The sequence below is a fragment of the Thermobia domestica genome, chromosome 14 (genome assembly GCF_964235325.1).
Source record: "Thermobia domestica chromosome 14, izTheDome1.hap1.1, whole genome shotgun sequence".
In the NCBI taxonomy this organism is placed as follows: Eukaryota; Metazoa; Arthropoda; class Insecta; order Zygentoma; family Lepismatidae; genus Thermobia; species Thermobia domestica.
The window spans coordinates 92,552,137-92,577,113 of NC_137467.1; the positions used below are offsets into that span (position 1 = coordinate 92,552,137).

The following is a 24,977-nucleotide window of genomic DNA, read 5'->3' on the forward strand; positions in this document are numbered from 1 at the left end:
GCGGAAAGTTAAATTTAAAAATTTCATTTTATTTCATTTCATGTCTGTTCGTTGGTATATTTGTCCAGGTATAAGCACAAAAATGGTAACAAAAAATACCGAGAAGCTGTTTTATCGAATCGATTTCATCTCTTCCATTAATCCTTTATTTAAATCAGAAGTGGTAATCAAGCATTTTCGAAAATCTATTCAGTATTTCAAGAAAATCAACTTCAACTACCCCCAACATTCTACCAAAACCGGGAGCGGTTGAAGTTTACTAATATCTCCAGTTTCAATATTGATGTTCATAGAGCGAAAATAGTAATAGATATCGATAAGCGTTTCATTTAAATCGATTCAACGTCCGAAGAATTGATTCCACCTCCTCCTTTATCTCTATATTGAAACCGGAAGTGGTACAAATCAACATTTCCGGATTCAACGCTGATCGCCATAGAACAGAAACTCTAAAACATAGCAACAAAAGATTTTCTAAAATCGATCCAATGTCCCAAGAAAGGATACCATCTCAATCCTATTACTTTACGGTAATATATGGTAAAATTTCTACTTGATTCTCATGCAATCAAATGATAATAGTTAACGACGAGATGTTTCCTGGATTGTTATAGAACGAAGACGGTAATAGACAGCTACAAGTAGTTTCTTGGAATGGATTTAGCATCTCAAGAAAACATACTATAACTATACCTAACAGTCTATTAAAATCGGAAGTGGTATAAGTTTATTAATATTCCAATTTCAATATTGATTCCCACAGACCAAAAACGGAATAGGTTTAATCTCCTCGATTAAAACTCTATTTAAATTAGAAGTGGTTCAATGTTCCTACTTAACAGCTTTCACCTCTCACTAGCCCTATATTTTAGACTAAAGTTACTAATGTATTTCAATATTGAATTAATATAGTCAAGAAATCTACTGTAGTTTCACCTGAGATGAAACTCAGTTTGTATATCCTGTGATTGAAATTGCTTAAATTGGTTGTTGAATTACAACGGAAGTTTAATACTTGATTTCATAAAACACATAACATTAGAAAGGCATTTATGGAAGTAGAGTACAGCTACTGTCGTTCTTTAAGAGTATTTGTGGTCTGATACTATAAGCATAGATACATATAATGCAACCAGTGATCTATAACCTCCTGCGTTGGTAGATCAACTGATTAATTTATTGCTGGGTTGAGTAATTAGAGTTAAACATCCTGCTTTGCTACTGCGATTATGTAAGACTTACTGCTTAAAGTCACTACTCTAGTTTATATCCAAGGCTTTGTTTCCTAATATGGGATCAAACCTTAATTATGCTCAAGGTAAGTGTACTGTTAGACGCTTGAATACGAAGGGGCGCTATAATATTAGTTTAAATAATATAAAGTATGCATATGCTACACATAAGTACTGCGAAATACAAATATTTGAAGGTAATATAAAAAGAACATATATTCGTAGCTAATTCTCTCCAGAGAATTATTAAACAAAGACGCGTGACGATTTCTAAACATAACGCAACAAAGGGAGCCACATTGGCTCAGTGGTAGAACGTTTGCTTCTGGTGCGTGGTTCCCTGGTTCAATCCCCGACCAACTAAATTTTGTAGTGGACAGCATCGTGTCTCTGGGTTTTCTTGTTGTACTCCCGTTTCCTCCCACATTCTCAATCCGCCAATTCTTCCATCATCATTCACCTGCCTTAATCATCGTCTCCTATTCCTAAAGGACATAAAAGTGGGATGATAAACTGAAAGATTTCATAACGCAACAAAGTAGTGATCCCCTTCTATAATATATTTCCGAAAAGGAAATTGTTTTATAGTCGTATGATAATTTAAATATTTTCAGGATAATAATAAGAATAAGACAATATAAGACATAATATAAAATCAAGTAAGTATCTTTTGTATTACTGATAGAATTACATCTTAATTATGAACATGTATTTTAATTATTTGTTCATCATTTATTTCCATCATACTAATTAACTGCCAAAGATGCATACAATAGTACTAGTGTATAAAAAAAGTCCAAAGATTAAACATACAAGAGCTGTACGTTTGTTATCCAGAATGATGCTGTAAAAATCATAGAGGCAACTTACAACTTGTTCATGATTGTTCCTTTGTATATCTAAATAGTTTCCTTCTACAGTCCGATTCCAACGTTGTCGCATTTGTATGGAAGCAGTCCTGGAACATTTGTTGTGAAATGCACCGAAGTTCCATTGTTGTGTCACTTGAATATCCTAAATTGTCTCAAATCGCTTTTGATTTAAGGTGAATTTTAATATCACAAGGAAACAAGTATCATTTCACAGTGTGAAACTACAGTAGACTTCCAAACCATGGAAATGTAATACCGCGACTTGAAGTAAAGCCTGTCTATTTCACCTGTGCCCTCGAAAAATATGTGAAACATACTTCGGTCCCATCCCTGCCAACCGTCTGACGAATGAAACCCTCCCTTTGCTTAGGAAAGGAAGTGAATGACCTCAGCTCTGTTGCCAATTTGTCATTCAGTTGTTTGGTCTTGACGAGTGAAAATCGTAGACTACTTAGAGTGGCTAACAAGATAAAAGCACAGCGAAGTTCGTGAAATAATTCATTGTGGCAAAGTTTCCACATCCAACAATTGAAAGATCTTGGCTGCAGCAACTTGTCTCTCCTCTTTCGAGGGAGGTACGGGAAATCACATACCGACAGCAGCGCCAGAAGGGGCACAGTTGAAATTGAAAGGCTCTAGACATCTATAACTGCTGGTTGTAATAGGTTAATAAGTCCGAAGATAGAACCTGTTTCTCGGACGCAGAATCCATATCAAAAAGCCATTACTCTCTATGCCTTCCTGTTTGTATGTCGATAAAGCTTAAAAACCGGAAATCGTAAATTTGAACTACTTCTGAATTGAATAGATGATTAAAGGGGCAGATAGAACTTACTCTTGGGACGCTGAATCTACTGCATAAAATTGCATCTCCATATCTCTTACGGTTTTTGCTTTACATTGATTAGTACTGGAACCGCAAAAAGATTTCAACTATTTTCAGTTTCAGTGTATACGCTCTCTCAAGTCACTGATCAATTGAGAAAATTGCTTGCCGCTATCTATTATCATTTTTGTTTTATGGTGGTAAGTGTTGAAATAAAATATCGATGACTTGAATCACCTTAGGTTTGAATAGAGGGTTCATGAAGAAGATGGAATAATATACTCGATTTCAAAAAACTGGATCTCAGTATCTCAAACTGTTTTTGCTATGAAGAAATCAGAATTGAAACCAGAAGTAGTTTTAAACTGAACCACTTACAGTTTGAAAAGAAAGGTAATGGAGGAGATAGAACCTACTCTTGGGACGCTGAATCGACTGCCGAAAACCGTATCTCGGTATATCTTACAGTTTTGTCTCAACAAAAATCTGTTGAAATCGGAAGTAGTAGTAACTTTCAACGACTTCTGTGTATAGAGTATTGCAGCTTGTTGTGGTATGCTCTTTTCAAACTTGGAATCGATTGCAGAAAACTGCTTGCTATCTATTACCATTTTTGTTCTGTGACGATAAGTGTTGAAACTGGAAATGATTAATTTGAGCCACTTCAGTTCTAAATAGAGGATTAATGAAAAAGAGTTAACATATTCTTAGGACAACGAATCAATTACAGGTAACCGCATCTCCATAAATCTGGCTGTTTTTCCTGTGTCAAAATCAGTATTGAAACCGGAAGTAATGTAAAATTGGAATCATTTCCAATTTTGGTGGATTGTTTGGGATAGTCATGGTAGGTTGCCTTTTGACGCCGAATCATTTGCAAAGAATCGATACTTGCGAGGCTACCGGTTCCCATTGTTATTCTATGGCGATAAAGATTGAAATCGGAAATGACTAATTTCAACCACTTCCTGTTTAAAGAGAGAGCGAAGGCAAGGAGATGAAACCTATTCTTGGGACGGTGAATCGATTGCAAAAACAACATTTCAATATCCTTTAATGTTTTTGCTCTAGTACCTGTCGACTGACAGACAAAACTTACTATCAGACTTCTGACATTTATGTGCAACACAGTTTGGAAATCTAATATGACCAGGAACAGGAAAAGAAAAGTCACACGGACTAGTAGATCTCAGCAAGTAGGGGAATTATGTACAAAGAGATTTTATTTTATTTTGGGATAAGAAATGGAAAATATTTCGGCTTTCTTCGGTTATTTACAACGAACGGATTTGTGTAAGTTTTGTAACTCACCTATGCACACTTGTAATTTATACTTTGGCCACACGCGCTACCAATTCATGATACCAAACACGTAAAAGAAAAGGTAAAAAGAATCAGTACTACTTTAATGCGAGAACTATCTTGGATCTAGGTGACTTCCGTTGGAATGGCATTATCTTGTTTTGGGGATGGCCTTATCTTGGTTTTGTAAACAAATTCATCGCTGTGATGATACTGGCCATGAATATAGGATTATTGGTTTCCTCGAGTTTTCTGATGTTGGTGTCTTGAGTGTCATCCTGATAAAGAATTGAAATTTATGGTCAGAACTCTCACAATAGGTACCAGATCTCCAGGTCTTCGTGTAAAATTTTGTGACATGGTCACTTGAAAATTCAACTCCTCTGCAATTTTACGAGCAGTCATGGATAATAGGATCTCAAAAGTACACTGACGTGGACAACTAGGATAAAAGTAATTTTCCTCGAAAATTCCATCCAGCTTAGGAACTTTTAAATAACTGAAAAGTCGTTAAGGAATCATTCACGCATTACTGAATGATACTTGCAAGATTTTGTACGCGTCTTACTCGTCTTTTCAAGTTTAAAACAAAATTTAGTACAAATCTACTGCTGCTTTCGACTATATATATTTCATAATCCAACACAGATCACAAAACATACCCCAAGCAATCACGTCTCATTCAATCCTTGCTAGGTTCGAATGATCGGTTGAGCGATAATACTATGACGTCATCATGAAACGTTGACACAAGTACCTGCGCTGATGATTCCGAGCTAAAATCAATGAGTTTTGAACAAGAGAACCTGGGAATTAAATGAACGGCCTCTGTATATCAATTGATAGATTTTATTGAAGTGAAGAAAAATTGTATGCGTAAGGGTAAAATCTCATGCGCAGGTTTTGAAAGAATCAATAAAATACAACAGTGGCGAATCCAGGGTGACGATCGGGGCCAGAAGAGGAAACTTTCTTATTTTATATATAAATAAAACTCATCCCAGAGTTTGGAGCTCTTAAAAGTAGCTCTAAGGAGCAGCATTACAATTCACTGCCCCCAGAATTCCATCCTGGATCCACCCCTCCAATACAAATATTCAACCATTTGTTTTCAACAGTAAACGGCTCAATAACATCCTACTTACTAAAGTGAAATGTACTCCATAATATACCTGATCAATCCTTTGATTATGACACTAGCAAGAGGACAGGACACACTATGGCTAAACTGATAAAATAACCTATCGTTAACTGCTAAATTTTAATTTCCTTTTTATTGCAATATATTTCAATTAATACTTTTAGATTTGTACACAATTCTTGTAAGTAAGTAATTTATTGCTGTTAATTTCACAATTTAAGGAAGAACAAGGACTCACTATTGTAACAACAAATTCTGCTACGTCCTACTTTTCTCAATCTACGTAGTTCGATTATGTTATTATTTGTCGCTACGCTAAAAAGCTGCTTTATAAACTTTTGTCTTAGTCTAGTAAAATACTTTTGGTGAATTAAGAATAATCGTTTTAGTAAGCATGTCTGCTCCTAGCTTGAGATGTCGAAATTTAATCATCAACAATATTTGCTAATTTTTAAATACATAATATGGAATCCTTTGCTACATAAGAGTTTACATATATCTTCGGAATTGATAACAGATAGAAAGCTGCATGTTTCTCTAAAGTTATTTCAATAGCAAAGCAAGCAAAATTGTGTTATGTACACAGAATATTCATTAAATATTCCGTAATTTATTCGTATGAATCAATAACAACATAAGAACATAGCGGCTTTAAAACTTTTTTTTTGTACTCTGTTTTTGCTAATTTTCTTAGAAGAGCTAAATGTATGTAGTTGAGAAGTGATATGTCTCGTCTTGGAGAATCAGAATCAAAATTAATATAATGCAGGATATGCTGAGAAAGAGAAGGGAAGAAAAGAGGATGAAAATATATACTGCTGCATTTAAGTTCTACATTCAAACCTATTCTTCTGGAAAGTTCGTTCTTTAAACCTACCAAGTGCACACAAAACATCCCTTCTATGTAAATGTTCCGTGTTGTACATATTTATTAAAAAGGTTGTGTTTATTGTGTATAAATATATTATATAAAGCATCAACAGCGTGCTACACATATTTCATGACATTTTGACGTTTCTACGAGATAACCAGGAAAGTGCAGTGTATAAATTACAATGGAGCGAATGCGTTTGGGCTAAATAACTAAATCGACTTTCGCTTTCCTAATATTTCATTTCATTTCAATTCCGCTAAACGCGTTTTCCGTCTATCTTTCTTCTCCCTCCATACGGGGTCAATCGATTTCATTTATTTGACGAAAACCCGCAGCGAACGAAACACTCAACCGGCATAAACAAAGAAAGATATCGTAAAAGCTGACAATTGGGGTGGCGTGGTTCACAGTAATGGACATTTGATGCTTCCTTAACGGTTTCACACGACTAAGAACTAAAAATCTAAATTGATATTTAGAAACATGTAAATATGTTTCTGTTACTTTCTTTACCTTCGATATCTTTATATTGAATCTGTTCATATTGAAGAACAGTTTAGTAAGTTTCACGTACACCCATGTTTAAAATGATTATCGCATATCTAATACTATTTACTTGTAAGAAAATAAAATGATAATGATTTTCAGGGTACTTTTAATACTGATACTATGTATATAATCGGGAAATGTACATTTGTGGTAAATTTCATAGGAAAAGAATTATAAATACGAAAATTAGAATGAGTAAAACAAAATGTTGCTAAATGGACAAGAAAGTTTTATTTTCGTTTAATTGTTCTTATTTACTGCTCTTTTGATATGAAATTTGCTACATACATGTCTTTGCCGGTTATACACATAATAACATTATAAGAAATACCGGGCGAATTTATCAAATTATATTCCTACCCAAACATATTTATAGACATGTGACAATAATTTTGGAGATGAGTGTACCTCAAATACCTAGAAATGTACGAAAATACGTTTATATTGTATTAATTTCGCTGTTCAGTAATTAATATTGAAGACAAGCTTGTTATTCAGACAACTGCTGATGTTAAAGATAAATATAATTGAATAGCTCTGGTCAAGACGATGTTATGCCACATTTGCATGGTTTGGAAATTCATGAGAAATAAATTTTCAAAAAACTCCATAAAGTAACGGTTTCATTTCTTTCTTGTAAAACAATATTATAAAGGAAGGTCTCCCATTACTTATACCAATAAAGTTCAAGTTTGGGTAAATATAAACGTAAGTTGCTGAATAAATGTAAAAAAAAAAAAAAAAAAAGTAACATTAGAGTTGAAAATTGTGGCATATTACTATACTGCTCCTAGTTTATTGTACATAAAATGAAATGCTGATGCTAAGATAGACGGATGATTAAGACAAGGAAGGATATTGAAAGAATTGGTGGAATGAGAAAGTGGGAGGGAACAGGAGTACTCAGAAAAAACCACGGACAAGATGTTATCTGCTACAAACTCACTTGACTCTGTATCGAATTAGGGATCCAAAACACCAGAAGTAAGAGCTTTGCCATTGACTCACCGTGCCCCCCTTATTGTAACACCCCCGTAACACCCCCCCCGGGTTACGATAGTAATATGCCACGTTAGGATGACTTCTAGAAGAATGTTCATGAAACTATCAGAATATTCAATAATTATCAGTTTGATATTTTTTATTTATACAATCTTAATAGATACTTAAGTTTGATTGTTTAAAGTGAAATAAATATGAAGAAAATTTTATGAATAATAAATTTACTTATAAGTTAAAACTACGGTTTCTATTCCACGTAAGCTCAGCAACATATTCAAAGTAAAATAAAGTTTTCTCTGAACACTACAGTTATTGTTTCGCATAAACTTCCGTGTTCAATGATAAAAATTGTTATTATCTTATCCACACCAAACTTCTTACTGTAAGTTTAATGTGATAAAAAAAAATGTTGTGCATAATGCAAATGATTTGTTAAACAACATATACTGGTGGTATCAAGGAATACTGACAGTCATATTCTTCAAGTTGTAACTCAGTTTAAGAAAACATGATTAATTCTTAAATATGTTACTTTAATTGCTTTAACTGAGTATTCCTTATTATATACTAAATGTAAACTAGGTTAAAGGAAATGACCTTAATAAGGCTACCTGCAAAAATTGAATATCTTATATATTTCCATAGCTGAGCACACTGTGTGGTTTTCGAATAAAAAACAAAGGCTAATGTAATCTGTTGTGTGTACAACCAATAATTTTCCCATCAAATTACGACAACAACACATGTCGAATCATGGCGAAAACGTTATCTGATATCACATTGTCTAAATCCTATTTTATTTGCTGCTGATGTGTAACAGAGAAAAGAATACCAATGCAGTGTGAAACAAATATTAAACACTTATTGCTATGAGCAACATAGTTCTAATTCCACATATTACATTGCACTTATTTGCAAAATGTGCTGTAATTAACGTGTCATTGTTCAGTGACCCAAATAGCCTTCATAACCTTGGAAGGAATCGTCCAACCAGCGATTTACTTTATTACTTCAATAATATAGGTATTTTTTTTACGTAATTCGGTTTAACTAGGAACATATATTGAATTGGAGACTATATATATATATATATATATATATATATATATATATATATATATATATATATATATATATATATATATATATATATATATATTAAAAATGTTCCATTTATTTCAAATTCGTTTTCATTCAACAAAAAGTCTTCTTTACTAGTATAAGAAACATATTTCTCTTCAGTACTAATAATTAAAGTTTGAATATCACTTTCTTTGCCTGTATAACACGATCTTTCTCTCGCATGCTTTTTAACACTTCTTGCACTGTATTCCGCCATTTTAATTGTGTGGTATGGATTGTTTATGCTGAGATGCATTTGTGACGCCGCAACTTTTTCTTTACGGTTATTCTCCCCGTGCAAAGGAATGGGATTCCAGCTAATAGCTTCGATTAGTTATTGTTTAGTGTTAATACTGTAAACAGAAGAACCGAGAGTAATTTAAAATCATTTAGAAAAAGTAATCAAATAATATTTTTTCGCCTAGAGTCGAAGGGAAGTGTTGAACAGGTAAGAAAAGTACAGAATAAATTTAAAATTGATAGCTTTAACCAGCTTTCTACAGTATGTGTTGTTTAATTCTTTTAAGAAATCACGATTTTATTTGTTGAAATATTAAAAATTTTCTATGAATGTACATTAATCAAAACATTTTTAAAGCATGTACATAAAATCAGGACTCAAGTGAAAAACAAAATTATTTTTAAGAAAAGTGAACGTAATATCTAAGGATGTAAACACGCTACAAAACAACTTTAGCGTAGTCAAGTTGTTCAATTTCCTCAAAGTGAAAGAGATGTTTGTAATAAATAAAAAATCATATATATATAGTTGACAAAATTACAGAAATTCACTCTCTGAAGCTCCGATTTTAAGTACACTAATACATGGACGCTTATCTCTCAGCAAACAGTCTATACAGGACAATTATTTATGGGGTTAGAGAGAAGTAAGCCGATATTTGCAATGTAAGTCACATACCTTTGCTTTATTAATTTGTGTTTTTGAGAAATATATCCCAATTGGTGGTCCCCTCAAGGCTTACCTTCAAGTATTCACATACAAAAGTTTATTTTTGAATTAATGTTGTATTTAACATTTGAAGTAATTGTTTCAATCATGCAGACTATTAACAGGTGCACTTTACTTTGCTTTGCTTATCTTTGTTCAACTTTGCCTTACTTTGCTTATGTTAATTAATTATGCTCTTCTCTATGCATAGAAAGATTTAAGTCTGCTATTTGCTATGAAATGAGATTTGTAATAGAATCGTGATCACCGTATTTCTATTCCTTATATATTTGCTTAGAATATGTCTCTTCAAGACTTATTATAAAGCAATGGATACTACTACTACTACTATTAGGCTACTACTACTACTAATACTACTACTAGGCTACTACTACTACTACTTCTACTACTACTACTACTACTACTACTACTACTACTACTACTACTACTACTATTAAAAGATATGCTTTCACTATCAATATCACACTAGTATTACTAAAGAACTTTCTGAAGGCTACTCAATGGCACTCTTTATAAAAGCATATCACAAATGTAAAGTTGCATGCTCCCTTATTCATATTGCTACGTTAGATATGAATAAGTTTTTTTCTAACATTAACCCAAGCTCTTTTATATTTTTCAAATGTAATTTGTGATTTCACGCTTTTATTCGGATTAAAAAATTCATAATTTCAACAAGTTATATATATATCAAGACTATCCATGGCTTTGGATTGAATATTGTAACAAAAGTCTGAGGAAGGATATGGTAGATATCCGAAACCGTCACTCATTATAGTTTATAATACACTGTGCGTTGAAGCTTTGATCAGTGTTTCTTTTGTAGTCGCGTTAGTGTTTACATTTGTTGGAATTTAAGAGATGCTGGGGAAGATTTTCATCTCCCTACCTTCATGAGCTTACATTTCGGAAAAATTTTAACTATGCTGTAACATATATATTTTAAACAAAATTGCATACATTGTTGTAGATAAAGTGAAAACGAAATAAATCAATATTAACATTAGTGGAAAACGAGAGAGAACTGAAACCTAAATCGGTACAATATGTCTGTATAACGAATGAAAAATTAAAATTTAATGCTTATTTTGTGATAATTTCTTGACTAGGTGTGGAAGGTTCTTTTTGGTGGAATTTGGTAGCCATAATTTTAAGGTCAGAATCTCAAAAGTAACATAATTTAAATAGCCCTCTACTAATTTATGTATTAAGGTGAAGCACGAAAAGTTCCAAGCCTTACATATTATTTATAAACTCAGGATTACGTGCACACTGCCAATACTTGTTTGAATTCATTCACCAACTTGTTCCATTCCCTTCTTTAATCAATGCGCTTTAGACTTCTAAACTATGCTATGCATAAGTATCGGAAGGCTTCTAGAACAATTTTGTTCGTCCGTCTGTCTATCAACAAGTATCAGAGCAAAACCGGTAAAATATATCGATATGTGATTTCTGGCAATCGATTTAGTGTTCTAAGAATACGCACCATCTATGTTAACTTTCTATTCATACCTGAAGTGATTCGAAATTATCAGTTTCGGTTTCAACGTTTATCGCCACAGAACGAAAAAGGTAACAGATAGGAAAAAGCGATTCAAAGTCTCAAGGCAACCTACTATGACTATCTCGAACACCACCAAAACAAAAAGTGGTAGAAATATAATATTACTTCAATTTTTATGCTGATTTCCACGCAGCAAAAAATGGTAAAATATATATCGAGATATACACTGAAAACATCCGTTCCCCGGACAGTAGTATATTGTACAAATGTACGGAAACCTCTTGCTTACTACAGAAATCAGTACGGAGCATACGTTATCCGTATGCTACATAGGCCCTTAGATGTTACATCATGCCGTTGCAGGATGTGTCCATTTGGATGTGAGATCCTGAACGCCTATATTGTTTCAAACGGAAAGTACGTAAAGATGGAACGCATTATAAAACATGCGTTTTCAGTTATATTGTTTCAGACGGAAAGTACTAACTGATACGGAAAGTATTATAAAACGTGCGTTTTCAGTTATACGTTTGCTGTACGTTAAGTCCAAAAACTACAGGATTTACAAATACAACATACGATTTTACGTACACTGCATACAATTTTTTCTCAGTGCAGTTTTTGGCAATCGATTCAGCGTTCCAAAAGTAGGTTCCATGTTTTCAGTAAACCTTCTATTCAAATTGACAGTGGATCAAATTAGCCATTTCCCGTTTCAACACTTATCGCAATAGAACAAAATGGTATTAGATAGAGACAAACAGTTTCCTGCAAAGGATTCAGGATCTCAAGACAACATACAATCAAATCCGTAATACTCTCCTAAAACTTGAAGAAGTTAAAATTTACTACTATTTCCGGTTTCAATTCTGACTTCCACAGGACAAAAACGATAAGAAATATTAAGTCGGATTCTTGCAATTGACTCATCTTCTTAAGAATTTTGCATTTCCCATTAACTCTCTATTCAAACCGAAAGTAGTTCAAATTAGCGATTTCTGCTTTCAAGATTGTCACCATACAACAAAAACGATAATAGATAGCAAGAAGTGGTTTCGTGCAAACGATTCAATGTATCAAAATAACGTAGCATGAACGTAAAATTGGTTCAAATTTAATATTACTTCCGGTTTCAATACTGCTTTTCACAGAGGAAAAAGCTAGGATATATCAAGATGTGGTTTCCAGTAATCGATTCAGTACACCAGCAATACTTTCGATGTTTTTCACTAACCCTCAATTCAAACCGGAAGTGGCTGAAATTATTCATTTTTAGTTTCAGCGCTTATCGCTAGAGAACCAAAATAGTAATAGATAGTGGCAAGTGATTTCCTGTAATCGATTCAGTGTTTCAAAAGGTCATATTGTCGAAACTCGCAATATTCTACCAAAACCAGAAATGGTGCTTTTTACTACTATTTCCGATTTCAATGCTCATTTCCAGAGAGAAGAAACGGTAAAAGATATCGAGATGAAGCTTTTTTTATCAATTGATTCAGTGTCCCATGAATATTTTCCATCTCCTCGGTTAACCCCCTATTCAAACCAGAAATAGTTCAAATTAACCATTTTTAGTTTCAATATTTATCATCATGAAACAAAATAGTATTAGATAGCGAAAAACACTATTTTTCAAATGATTCTGAGTCACAAGAGAACATACCATTATAACACAACACTATAAAAGCCGGAAAATATTGAAATTTACTACTATTTCCGGTCTCAATACTGATTTCCGTAAAGCAAAAACGGTAAGAGATATTGAGATTCGATTTCTTTTTGTAATTGATTCATATTCTTAAGAATAGGTTTTGCCTTCTCCATTAACCCTCTATAGTAACTAGAAGTGGTTCAAATTAACGATTTCTGATTTTAACCTGTATCACTAGTTTCACACTGTGAAACGAATCTCACTTGTTTTACTGATATTTCTCAGATTGGAAGGGAGCTCTCCTACGTAGTACATTGCCCAGATTGAAATGGCTGGTGTAGAGTATTTGTAATAGGCGTTGAAAAATATGGACATTGTCAAAAGGTGACTTAGAAGATACTAGATACCTTAAACATATGTGAAGAAGATGAACAAGCTATTAACTTAAGAAAGAAACAGTAATAAGGGTAATTGTAAAAGAAAGAAACTCGTTTAAATATGGTTTGAAAATTAATTGTTATAAAAGCTTACTTTACTGTAAATTAAATTCTTACCTGAAATTATATGTATATACACTATACAGTCAGAAATATATTGTAACCAGCTAGATTTAGAAAAGTGGTTTAGAAACTTGTATAATTACTATCATAACAGAGACGCGTAAGTGAAGCCAATAAACTGCACTTACCTGCAAATCTTGCCATGCTCTTTTCCCCCAGGCTCCTTGGAGATCGTTCCATCCCCGCTTTCCCCATGCTTGTTGTAGATCATTCCACCCTCTCTTGCCCCATCCCTGTTGCAAATCTGTCCAAGCTCGTTTGTCCTCCTGGCCCGACGTCACCGCTTCAGACGATGCAACATGTTCTCCAGAACTAGGATCACCTCTGGAATAGGTCACCACAACCACAAGATACAGCAACGATCCTGTCACCACATGCTGCATGTTCCTCTAATGACGATCTGGAAGAATCAAAAAAAGGAAGAATCAATAAGAGCTTATAATTCCATAGTTTGCAGAAAATATTAACTAGATACGTATATTTGTACACAAGTTACTTGTAACGATTAGATATATATAAAAAAGTGAGTTGTCAATATACAGCGTTGACGTGGGACGGATTTTTTGTTTTTCGTTCCAAAAATCCGTTTGAATTCCAAGGCACGTTTTTCTAACAAATAATAATATAATATTTGAGTGAAAATGTAAAATTATATAATTAAAAGTGTAAAAATTCTATTTACGTTAGAAACGAATGACGATGGTGCACGTAGAAGCTAGAAGGATGGCAAAGTTTATTGCTTAGAAGGCAAATCATCTTCCATGATAACGTCAAGTAACTGCATTCCTGGAGAAACATGTAATGAAACACATGAACAACGCTATAAGCGTTCAGACTACAGGCCAAAATTTGATTAAATTCTTCAATCGGACTCCAAGTTGTTCTAGTTATGATGGTTTGAATTCCGAAGGAGTACTGTGTATACTTAATTTGTTGTTCAGGAATTAAAGTTGCAACATATTAGAAGAAATTCCCTATATTTCAGGTGTTGCAGTATGGTACTTACGTAGAAAGAAAATAATGTACTTCTGTACTATTATAGACTTAAATAGGAAGAATTAGAATGAGCGGTACAGAGGAATGCGGGAAACAGGCGGCTAAATTTGAGAAAGCAAAAACGGTTAATTTTAAAAATTTTCTCACTTCTTTACGGTGACATTTCAGACGGAAATGACCAAAAAAGCTCCCCAAACCTCTATTTTAACCTCACTTTTTCTTTACATATTTGCAGACATTTACCTGTCTTTTCAATAATAAAACGTTGATATTTAAAAAGATCTGATAGTTTATGAACAGGAGAATATATAAGTTAATTCTGATATGAAGATAGTGTTATAAATTAATGTGAACAATAGTGAGTAGTTACAACCAGGGGTAAAAGTGAATACGAAAAGGTAGGGGGACGCACAACGTCACGCCGTCCCCATGATTATCTTTCCCCATTGTATATTTTTAAGAAGTGGGGGACGCCATAAATAGTTTATTGAAAGTGGGGTAACGGTGTACCTCCGTATTACCCTTCACTTTTATCCCTAGTTACAACTAGAAAACGGAGAGAAATTGATTTCTGAAATGCTGCCATGAGAAAGAGTATGAAAATGCTACGATTTATTGCAAAATAAGCAACGACGTAAAAACTTAATTTCAAATACTTCCATTACTACTGTCGTTACTATAAAATGGCCGTGAAATGAGTCCCGTACAAGTGGCAAGTAGATTGACAATATTCAGTTAAGATAACGGACACTATCGTGCAGCGCTTAATGCTTCATTTGATATGAGTAACTTCCCTGCTTCATTATTTTTATTATACAGTAGTATACAAGGTGATAAGTCCTTGTATTATTTCTTTGACAGACATTTACACTCCTTGCGCACACGTGCTGAGAACTTAATTTCAATTTGACTTTCTGGCGTAACACTCTTGAATAGAAACGTACGTATTAACACAAAAGAAATTTATAATTCTTAAGCAGGAATATAAGAAAGAATTATTACAATCAGAAATACAAGAAAACATGAAACTTAAAACTAGAGAGATGACTTTAATCCTGAAGAAAACACTAAGAATCGTGTTACTGAAATGACTTTTCTGTGCTCAGTGTTTGTTCCCCAACAAAAATGAACAGCATTAAAGGCAAACTTTCCAGGTTTAAACTTGGAAGTCAACTATGAAATGAAGTCGATTGCCGATAAATTTTTAGTTTCATCTAAAGATAATTTCTTTGCGGAAGATTTTAAAAATTTTCGCGACACACCAATGTGTCGCGACACAGCGGTTCAGAAACGCTGGTCTAGATCATATCAATCTGAACACAGTGATATGCTTGATGAAATATTCACATGCGTAGTTTTCGAATAAACTATTTGTAATATTCAGAATACGCACATACTACTTGTAATATTCAGAATAGGAAGAAATATGGATAAAAAATATTTCTAATTATTACAAAGATTAATCCCCTTGTATATATCTCGAAAGGTGAAGATATTACAAATTACATGCTCTTAAATGTTTGGTACACATAAGTTTTGGGATCTGGAGTTATTTTCTTGATTGTGAAACAAATCGAAGCGAGCAATTGGCATAATCTGAGAATTTGGGAACGCTAACGTTATACATACAACATAGAAACACATAGAAACATAATGAAATTGTGTAAGTAACATTATTTCAGCAAATAGTTTGCAAAAATTTACTCGTGGTACTTGGTTGTTTTTCTAGGAGGAACTTTTCTTTGTTTTAACTTTTTTTATCGTTGTTGACATTAACCAGCTGAGTGTGGTTATTCCCTTCGGCTATAGGGAGACCAGCTGCAAAATTCCATTCCATTGATGTATGGGAATTGAATTGCTGACAGATGATATTACCTATATTTGCGGTTCATTTCCGCATTACTACCGTTCAACATTGGAAGAATGGAAAACAGCGAATAGAGAGAACCACAGAGAGAGAATGTGGTCAAACAAGATTTGAGTGGTGCTAATAGATGAAACCTATTACGTAACCTAAGCCTAGAAGGTAGATTGATTTTAGTTCGCATTCAATGTTGAGTTAATGACATACAATTGGTGTACATACCTAAATGGAAATTAATGATTTTACTTGTCTTCACGCAGATGTTAGAGTACCTTTTTAACAAGAACAATTGATTATCTACTTTAAAATTACTTCTGGGTCGATAAGACTTTCATTTGTTTCGTTTTTCAAAATAAAGTTTTCAACGTACAGCTACAAGAGAACATTGTTTCGCAATTTGAAACTTTAAATTGTTATTTCTTACATTTCAGCCAACCTCAATTCTCCCTTCTAATTGTCAAACTTGATAATAAATTAGTTCCCTGACTGGGGCACGGTGGCTCAGTGATGAAGCGTTTACCTCTGGTGCATGGGGTCCTTGTTTCTATCCCAGCTCCCGTCAAATGGGCTTTGTGGAGGACAAACAATGTTCCCATTTCTTCCTACTTCATTCATTTCAACATTGCATTAATTTCTCATCATTACCGTTTCCTTTAGCTTAGCCGGCATAATCGTGGGACGTAAAACTGAAAGTTTTCATTTCATTTTTAGTTCCTTGACTGTCCGTTTGCAGTTGGTCCATTTACCTTCAACTTGGATTTCGTTTTTTGATATTACTTTCTGTTCTACAAAAAAAAAAAAAAGGAGGGGGAGGGTAGTCAGTAAGGCTTCTGCTTTGCAACAAAACGGCATGGATTTTGATCCCTCAGTGTGTGAAAGTCGTTTCTTATTTTAACCTCATTCCAAAGATGCTAAATGATTTACTCGTCCTCCTGGAGAAACTACATAAAATCTACCTCTAAGCGACGAAATAGAGAAAAATTTGCGTCTTATTCGTCTGTGGCATACCGCGACCCGTCTGAAATAGGTGACATATTTAAGGTTTCTGTGTCTTTTTGAACATTTTTTAAAAATCTTAAGACAGTCAGCGAGGAGCAAATGTCATACAATAGAATCAATGTATATTTTGAAGTTAATATTTTAAATTGAACAGGCATCGTGTATTCGTTTCTTCTAATGCTTGTTTTTTTTAAATAACTGTAGCTCCAGTTTTCTCTTAAGTTTGTTTTCTCAATGTGTATATCTGTTTTTTTAAATAAGCTATTTTTTATCTGAAATTAATCAATAATTAACGAAAAACAAAGGATTAATATGTATTTAGAGCAAATAATTTAACTTGGTGCCAGTTTGTTGTTCCTCTTAAGTTTGTTTTATAAGCATTGTTTTGTTCGAAAGAAACATTTTCTTATCTCAAAACAACGAACAACTAACAAGAAATAAATAATTTATTTGTCTCGAATGCTCATTTGAACTTCAGAACAAACATGGATGCCCGCGTGTTTGTTTTCTAAATATTTATTTGTATTTTAAAGTAACTATTTTTATCTTAAAACATTAGTAAATGACGTAAAATGAAAGAATACGACGTAAAATGAACGATAGTATGTAGTATGTTTCGAGCCCCTATTTTAAAGTGAAATGATCATATTCAGGAACAAACAATTAGATTATATTTATTGTCAAAGATTGATATATCACAATTAAGTTTATTATCAATGTTACTGACTGATAGCTTGCAACAGCAGTATAGAGGGTTTGGATAATTAAAGTCTCAATAATTCGATGTTTTGTATCATTCGGGCCACTAGAAAATTCCTAGTGCCAACATATGGGAATACCGTTCCTAGCTGGTCCTTGTTTGTCCTAGAAGCAATATATAGACGTAACATACATTAGGTAATGGTCATAATGTTCTTACTGGTAAGGGTAATTGGAAACACATTACATCATGAATAGATTCCTGGAGATTCTGAATCGATGACTGTTTAATTTGAATTCCATTTGTCTGCAGCAAAATTATATAGGACAAGGCCTACAGTTTAAATTGTGATTTAAACCTCTAATTTGTTCAATGTTTTCCTACCAGGAATCGAACCGATCACCTCATGTGCTAAAGGTATTTATACGAACCTAAATCACTGAACAGCAAGGGAGACTGCAGGATATGGTGGGAATTCTATTATCGCAGGTGACTATTGTCGAAACAGAAACAGAATAGAGCAGTCTCGATTTCAGAAATTTTTAAAAATATTCAGTATACATTTTGAACACAATAGCTAAAGAATTATAATTGGTAGTTTAATGCTGTTGTAATTTCGTACCAACTATAAGTCAATTTAAAAGTAAATTCAGTATTCTTTATTTATACTAAAATTTGTAAAATAAAAAGAAAATTTTCTTGTCTGAATAATTCAGGTTTTCTATAATCTGACCTAGCTTTGGACTCATGTAATTCGAATGATCTTAATTCTATTGAACACATTTTCCTAAATACAGCTTTCATTTGTGTACTGATCTGTTTAATAAAGAAACAATTCAGACTTGTTTCCTAGAATTTATTCATATAGTACTTCCTAGCATCCAGCGAATCGTTTGCAGGAAAATATATGTGACTGTTATATCGTGATTCTACATACAATTACGGCTTTATCACCTATAGCAGCTCAGCTTCTTCTGATTTGCAGAAAATTGAATCCACACGATAGGAGAAATCTTTTTACATTTGCTGTTAATAAAAGTGCATTATTATGTATTAATACTGTAGTCAGAATATAAAAAAAAGTTGAATAAACCGAAATAAAGATCTCTACAAAACAAGAAAGGTAAAAAGCAATGACATGAAGAGAATAGAAAGAAATCTGAGAAAGATGGTTGAAGTTTGCATCAGTACATCAGTATTACCAACTTGAGGTTTTGTACCTACAAGAATGTGTAAGTACATGCTCTCAAATATACTATTGGTTTTCTTCAAAACATTAGACAATGTGATTGTGCTTAAGGTTTCAAGTATGTCGTGTGATGAAAGGTGCCAATAATGAATATTTGTACACACAACAAACAAACAAACAAACACACACACACACACACACACACATATATATATATATATATATATATATATAGATAGATAGATAGATAGATAGATAGATAGATAGATAGATAGATATAGATATAGATATAGATATATCATCATCATAGGTATTCTGTTCTTACTGGCAGGCCACTTGTAGCAGCTGAGAAGCTTCCATGCTCCAAGATCCTCCGCTATCCTCTTCGTCTTCACGTATGATCGTTCCTTCCCTTTCTTTCCCGCCACCAAACCCTCTAGGACGACTTCATGATACAATTTCTTCTTAGGCAATGTCCCAACCAGTTTTCCTTCCTCTTCTAAAGTTTTCTTTTCTCCCCCACCATTTATACACCCTCTCATTCGTTTTCCGCTCGACCCAACAAATTCTTTCCATTCTTCTCCACACCCACATTTCGAAGGCTCCCAGTCTTTTATCATCGCTTTTACGTAATGTCCACGTTTCCGTCCCATACAGTACAACACTCCACACGAAGCATTTTATGAGTCTTTTTCTCAACTCTTTATGCAGGTCCTACAAAATCATATTTTTCTTCCTCCTAAAGGCTTCTTACGCCATTCCTATCCTTGCTTTTATTTCACGTTCGCACTTCATGTCATTACTAAGAATACTACCCAGATATCGAAAACTATTCACTTGTTCTATTTTCTCTCCTCCCATTTTTATATTTGATACAGACCTCTTCGTTCCAATCACCATGGATTTTGTCTTTTTAACATTTATTTTCATCCCATATTCTTCAAAGCCCATTTTCAGATTTTCTAACATTTTATTGATTTCCTTTTCAGATTCTGCAACAAGCGCCATATCGTCTGCAAATTTTATGCATCTAATCATTCTAGTTGCTACCGAAATGCCGTCATCATCATGTAAACTCTTTTTCACAATTTTTATAGAGGGACTTTGGCTACGGGCATACAATTTGAACTACTCATTAACTACCTCTACAGAAAACGTTGAGGAAGTATCGCTGGATTCTGAAGCTTAGATATTTGGATAGGGCATGTACTAGTTCCTAAGTGAAGTCTTGATCCGACTACGGCAGGTCCCATAGTTTTGTTGCTATGGATCTTTAAAGTTCATATTTTCATGATTTCGGCAGCCTATAACTCCGAAAGGAAGCATTTGTGCACCCAGGTTGGTCTATATTTTTGTTCTTATCTTGGTGTCAGGAATCGCCTCCCATATACATAAACTTGAAGATATGCTAGTTTCAGTGCTGTAAGAATTTGTTTTCCCTAAGTAAATTTTCTTTACAAACAACGGTTACTATTTTATAAGTAATATATATTGACACCCTGTATAAACAGAGATCTTCTAAGGACCCAAGAGTTTCTCTTTAGTTGCTGTCTCACTTGTTTACTCTGAAGCACCTAGCAGCGATAATGAACTCTATTTTCTCTCTCCGTTTTGTAATTGACGAAATACTTTTACAATTAGTATCCGTTGGCAACACTAAATACTAGCCACAGAACAACAGTACTGTTTCAAAAGAGAAACAAATTTGTCACTCAAGGTTTCCACTTGCACGTCAATGAGAAAGAAGAAAACCAATGTATTAAAGATCTTTGCCAATGATGTTTGAGTTATGTTATCTCGATGGTTTCAAAGAATCAAGTAGATATCGCGGCAAAGGCACAAAACAGAGAAATGTGAAAATACAGTAGAGCACTTGTAAAAATTACACACGATCTCCAAATCACAATAAAGATTTTGAGTTTTTCAAAAAAAAAAAAAAAAATCTCATTTTTCTGTGTGTTTCGATTTTCATCTTTTATGTCCTGAGCTGCGTTGCAGCATCGATATTGCTTCGAAATCAGAGTAACTTGAACTCAGATTGTGACAAATTAAAGTTCCGGTGTAACATTCTTCATCTACAAGCAAAGACGCTTGAAAATGCAACAGAAATGAAAATCATATCAGAGAATCGACATGGTTTTTAGGAATAAAATCCTGCATAAGTGGACGCTCATTAGAGCAAATAACATGCGTGAAGTGTAAGAGAGTGCAGCTAATTAACACAATCACATCTCAGTGTGTAATTTAGAACTTTTGATATTTTCTGATTCAGGTGCTGCATGCTTGATTGTAGAGAACTTTTAAGGGCCACATTACAATGCAATCTGGAATTATCATCAGGACATTGTGTTTTCGTGCGAAAATAGAAAATCACTTCAAGATGCTTGTGCGTACGATCTCTATGTAACATAAAGAACACCGGTTCTTCTCGAGTAGGATTAGCTTATGCGACAAAAGGGTTCATTCACTTCAGAAATGCTTTATTGTAATTCAACCCTTCCTTCTAGTTGAAGGCATTTTGCCTCTAAGAGGACACTTTTCCAGAATCTCATCAAACCGATTTCAGTTGTGGAAAAGAAGTCAAAGCTGTCAATTTAAAGTTATAACGTATAAAGGCATAATCCAAATATGTTTATTAATGAGTGATGTGACAGCTGCAAAGAATGTATGAGAGGTGTCACGAATAGGGAGGATGGAAATTTTTTGCGTAGTTTCTGAGATATTTTTAATAACATATTTCCATAATTACATCTTATCGTGATATAACTGCAGTAAGAAATGGAAGGAAAAATATAATAATTATAGTATTTTATGATACTATTATCATCTCGAATACCCACAGAAATAATGTTAACCATCATCATCATCATCATCATCATCATAGGTATTCTGCCATTATTGGCAGATCACTTGCTGTAACTGAGAAGCTTTCATGCTCCACGGTTTTCCGCTAACCTCTTCATCTTCACGTACAATTTTTCTGTTTTGATATCGTCCATTAAGTGTAGTTTCCTTCATCCATTCCCTCTGTTTCGTGCCACCATACCTTCTAAAACGTCCCTCATGATGCAGTTCCTTCTTAGCCAATGTTCCAACCAGTTCCTCTTCCTCTTCTTATTGTCTAAATTGTTCTTTTCTCCTCCACCATTTCAAACACCCTATCGTTCGTATTACACTAGACCCAGCTAATTTTTTGCATTCTTCTCCACACCACATTTCGAAAGCTTCCAGCCGTTTTTCATCATTATTACGTAATTTTCATGTTTCTGATCCATACAGCACAATACTCCAAACGAAGCACTTTATGAGTCTTTTTGTTAACTCTGTATTTTCTTGCTCGTAAAGGCTTATTTCGTCATTTTTATTCTTGCTTGTATTTCAGGTTCATACTTCATATAATTTTAAGATAAATTTTATTTCTAAAAGTGTATTTTATTTACATAATTAAATTAAATATTTAAATAAACTATACTAAGAATCTGTAAAGAAAAGCACACACGTATCATGTGGATTAACGAACGGACGTAACAACATTACAACCTTTCAGGCTTACTAACGTGATCCTAGCGCGACATTATCAATTAGTTAGTAAGGTTACTTAATCAACTTATACTATTTTAGAAGAATTTTAAATGTTTATACATGATCATCAGGGACATATTCAGCGTGGTCCTAGAGGTAGAACCCGTTCGAAATCTCGACTTTTCAATAAATTTTGTCTAATTTTAGGGGTGATTTTATATATTTTAATATAATTTATCCTTATATTAAATTTGAACTCCCTGAAAATCTTTGGAAATCCCGAAATAAATTTCTGTGTAGCTGCCTGTACATGCCATTTCACTGAGAAAAATCTGGACCGTGGTATATTGTACAAAAACACGGTATCCATATGTCTACTACGGAAATGCCTATGGAGCATACTTTATCCATATACTACATACTTACTGTCCTTTTTCTACTTAGATGATGCATCATTCAGCTATAGGATGTGTGACATCTAACAGTCTTCTGTATATTACATACGTGTGCATATGTTGCATACGTCAGCTACATGTTATATACGTCTATCTATACATGTGATCCTGACCGCCTATATGTAGTTCATTCTTTAATGCGGAAAGTACATTTATTCGGAACACTTATACGGGAAGTATGTATACAACATACGCTTCTAATTATACGTTTTCTCCTGGATGATACACTGAATTGTAAGTTAAGTCCAAAAACTACAGGATTTATGCATGTACCTACATTTTTACGTACACCACTTACATTTTTTCCTCAGTGTGTGTGAGTGATGTAACACTAGAATTTTTGGTACGTATACGCTGGACCGTTTTATAAATATAACGCATACGCAGCCCTACATACGCTCGTTCTTTCACAACACTTGACTTCAAAAATATTAGGTTGGTATACGTTGCATACTTCCATATATTATACGTCTCGTTACATTCCTGCACATACTAGTGCTTCCTTATTTTTAGACTAAAATGTCAGCACATTCTTCGAAAGCTTACACTAAAACCCTAGATGCCCTAAGAAATTTTTCAGGATATGCTTTTGGTCACATTCCTTAACGAATTGCGCCAGTGCTCTACAAAATCTAATACTTAGTTTGCGAAAATCGCTGTAGTAGTTATAATGACTATTTGCATTATTATGTTGAGTTGTGCCAAATTTTGAGAAGAGTAGCAGGGACTGTGGTCCATAGTTATGCACTTGACTTATGCTGAATTATTATAGTTAAATACATAATAGATCAACGTATAAGTCAAATACCTTTCTTCAGTGCTTTCATTTTAAAACTGTGTTGAAATATATTAAATTCCAAAGCAAATCATTGTGAGGATAGCAAGAAAGTTTCAGATAAGAAAGATGAAGATCCAGATAAGAAAGACTTAGAAGTTCAAACAAACAATGTGAAACTTCCCAAAACTTTTAATAAGTCCTTAATTTTAGTTTTCAATTTCACGCAAAACATTGAACTTCCTTCAAACATTTGTTTGGGTAGTGAACAGTTGAGTGTCAATATATTTTGTATTTATTTATCAAGCATTCATAAAAACCGTAATCTGACAACTGTAGTTTTATTCAATTCCTCTCATCTCGTTCCTTCCGCTTCTTTGTACCTAGGTATAATTTGTTTGGTCTGTTCTGGCAACGAAAAAAGCCCATTGCTGCATCATAATCCTCAGACGGATATGACTATTCCTGGTTTCGAAACTTTCGTAGTCAATGCATCAACTGGCAGCTTTGAATCCCTAGATTATCGGCAGTATTCGTTTTAATGTTGTCGGATGACTGTCACAACTCCATTCTAAGGTCGCTCAATTGGTAGGCAGACGCCTTTTTGACTATGCTATTGTAACTCTTTTCACAAAAAATGTGTTATCTTGAAGTTAAAAACTTACAACTGTTCTTGGTAAAGTATAAGGTGATGTAAACATCAAATTTTAACAATATGATAGTTTAATAAACTGCTAATAAAATCTACTCTGGAACTGTTAATATTCCGTAAGTGGAGATTTTTTTTTCGTTAATTGATTGCACAGCAAAACCTATTTCAGTGATCCAAATGCTTGCTTATTGCTTGAAAAATTACATGTAAGTTGGGT

At 33.7% G+C, this 24,977-nt stretch overlaps 1 protein-coding gene across 2 annotated transcripts in view; it reads right to left on the reverse strand.

Moving 5' to 3' along the window:
• Nucleotides 1-24,977, reverse strand: part of Mip (Myoinhibiting peptide precursor) — a 471,548-nt gene that overhangs the window by 130,885 nt on the left and 315,686 nt on the right. For both annotated transcript variants that reach the window (XM_081738692.1, XM_081738691.1), the window contains exon 2: nt 13,737-14,008. In XM_081738692.1, coding sequence (XP_081594818.1) covers nt 13,737-13,991 — 255 coding nt within the window. In that variant the 5' untranslated portion in view covers nt 13,992-14,008. The remainder of the gene's footprint in view (nt 1-13,736; nt 14,009-24,977) is intronic.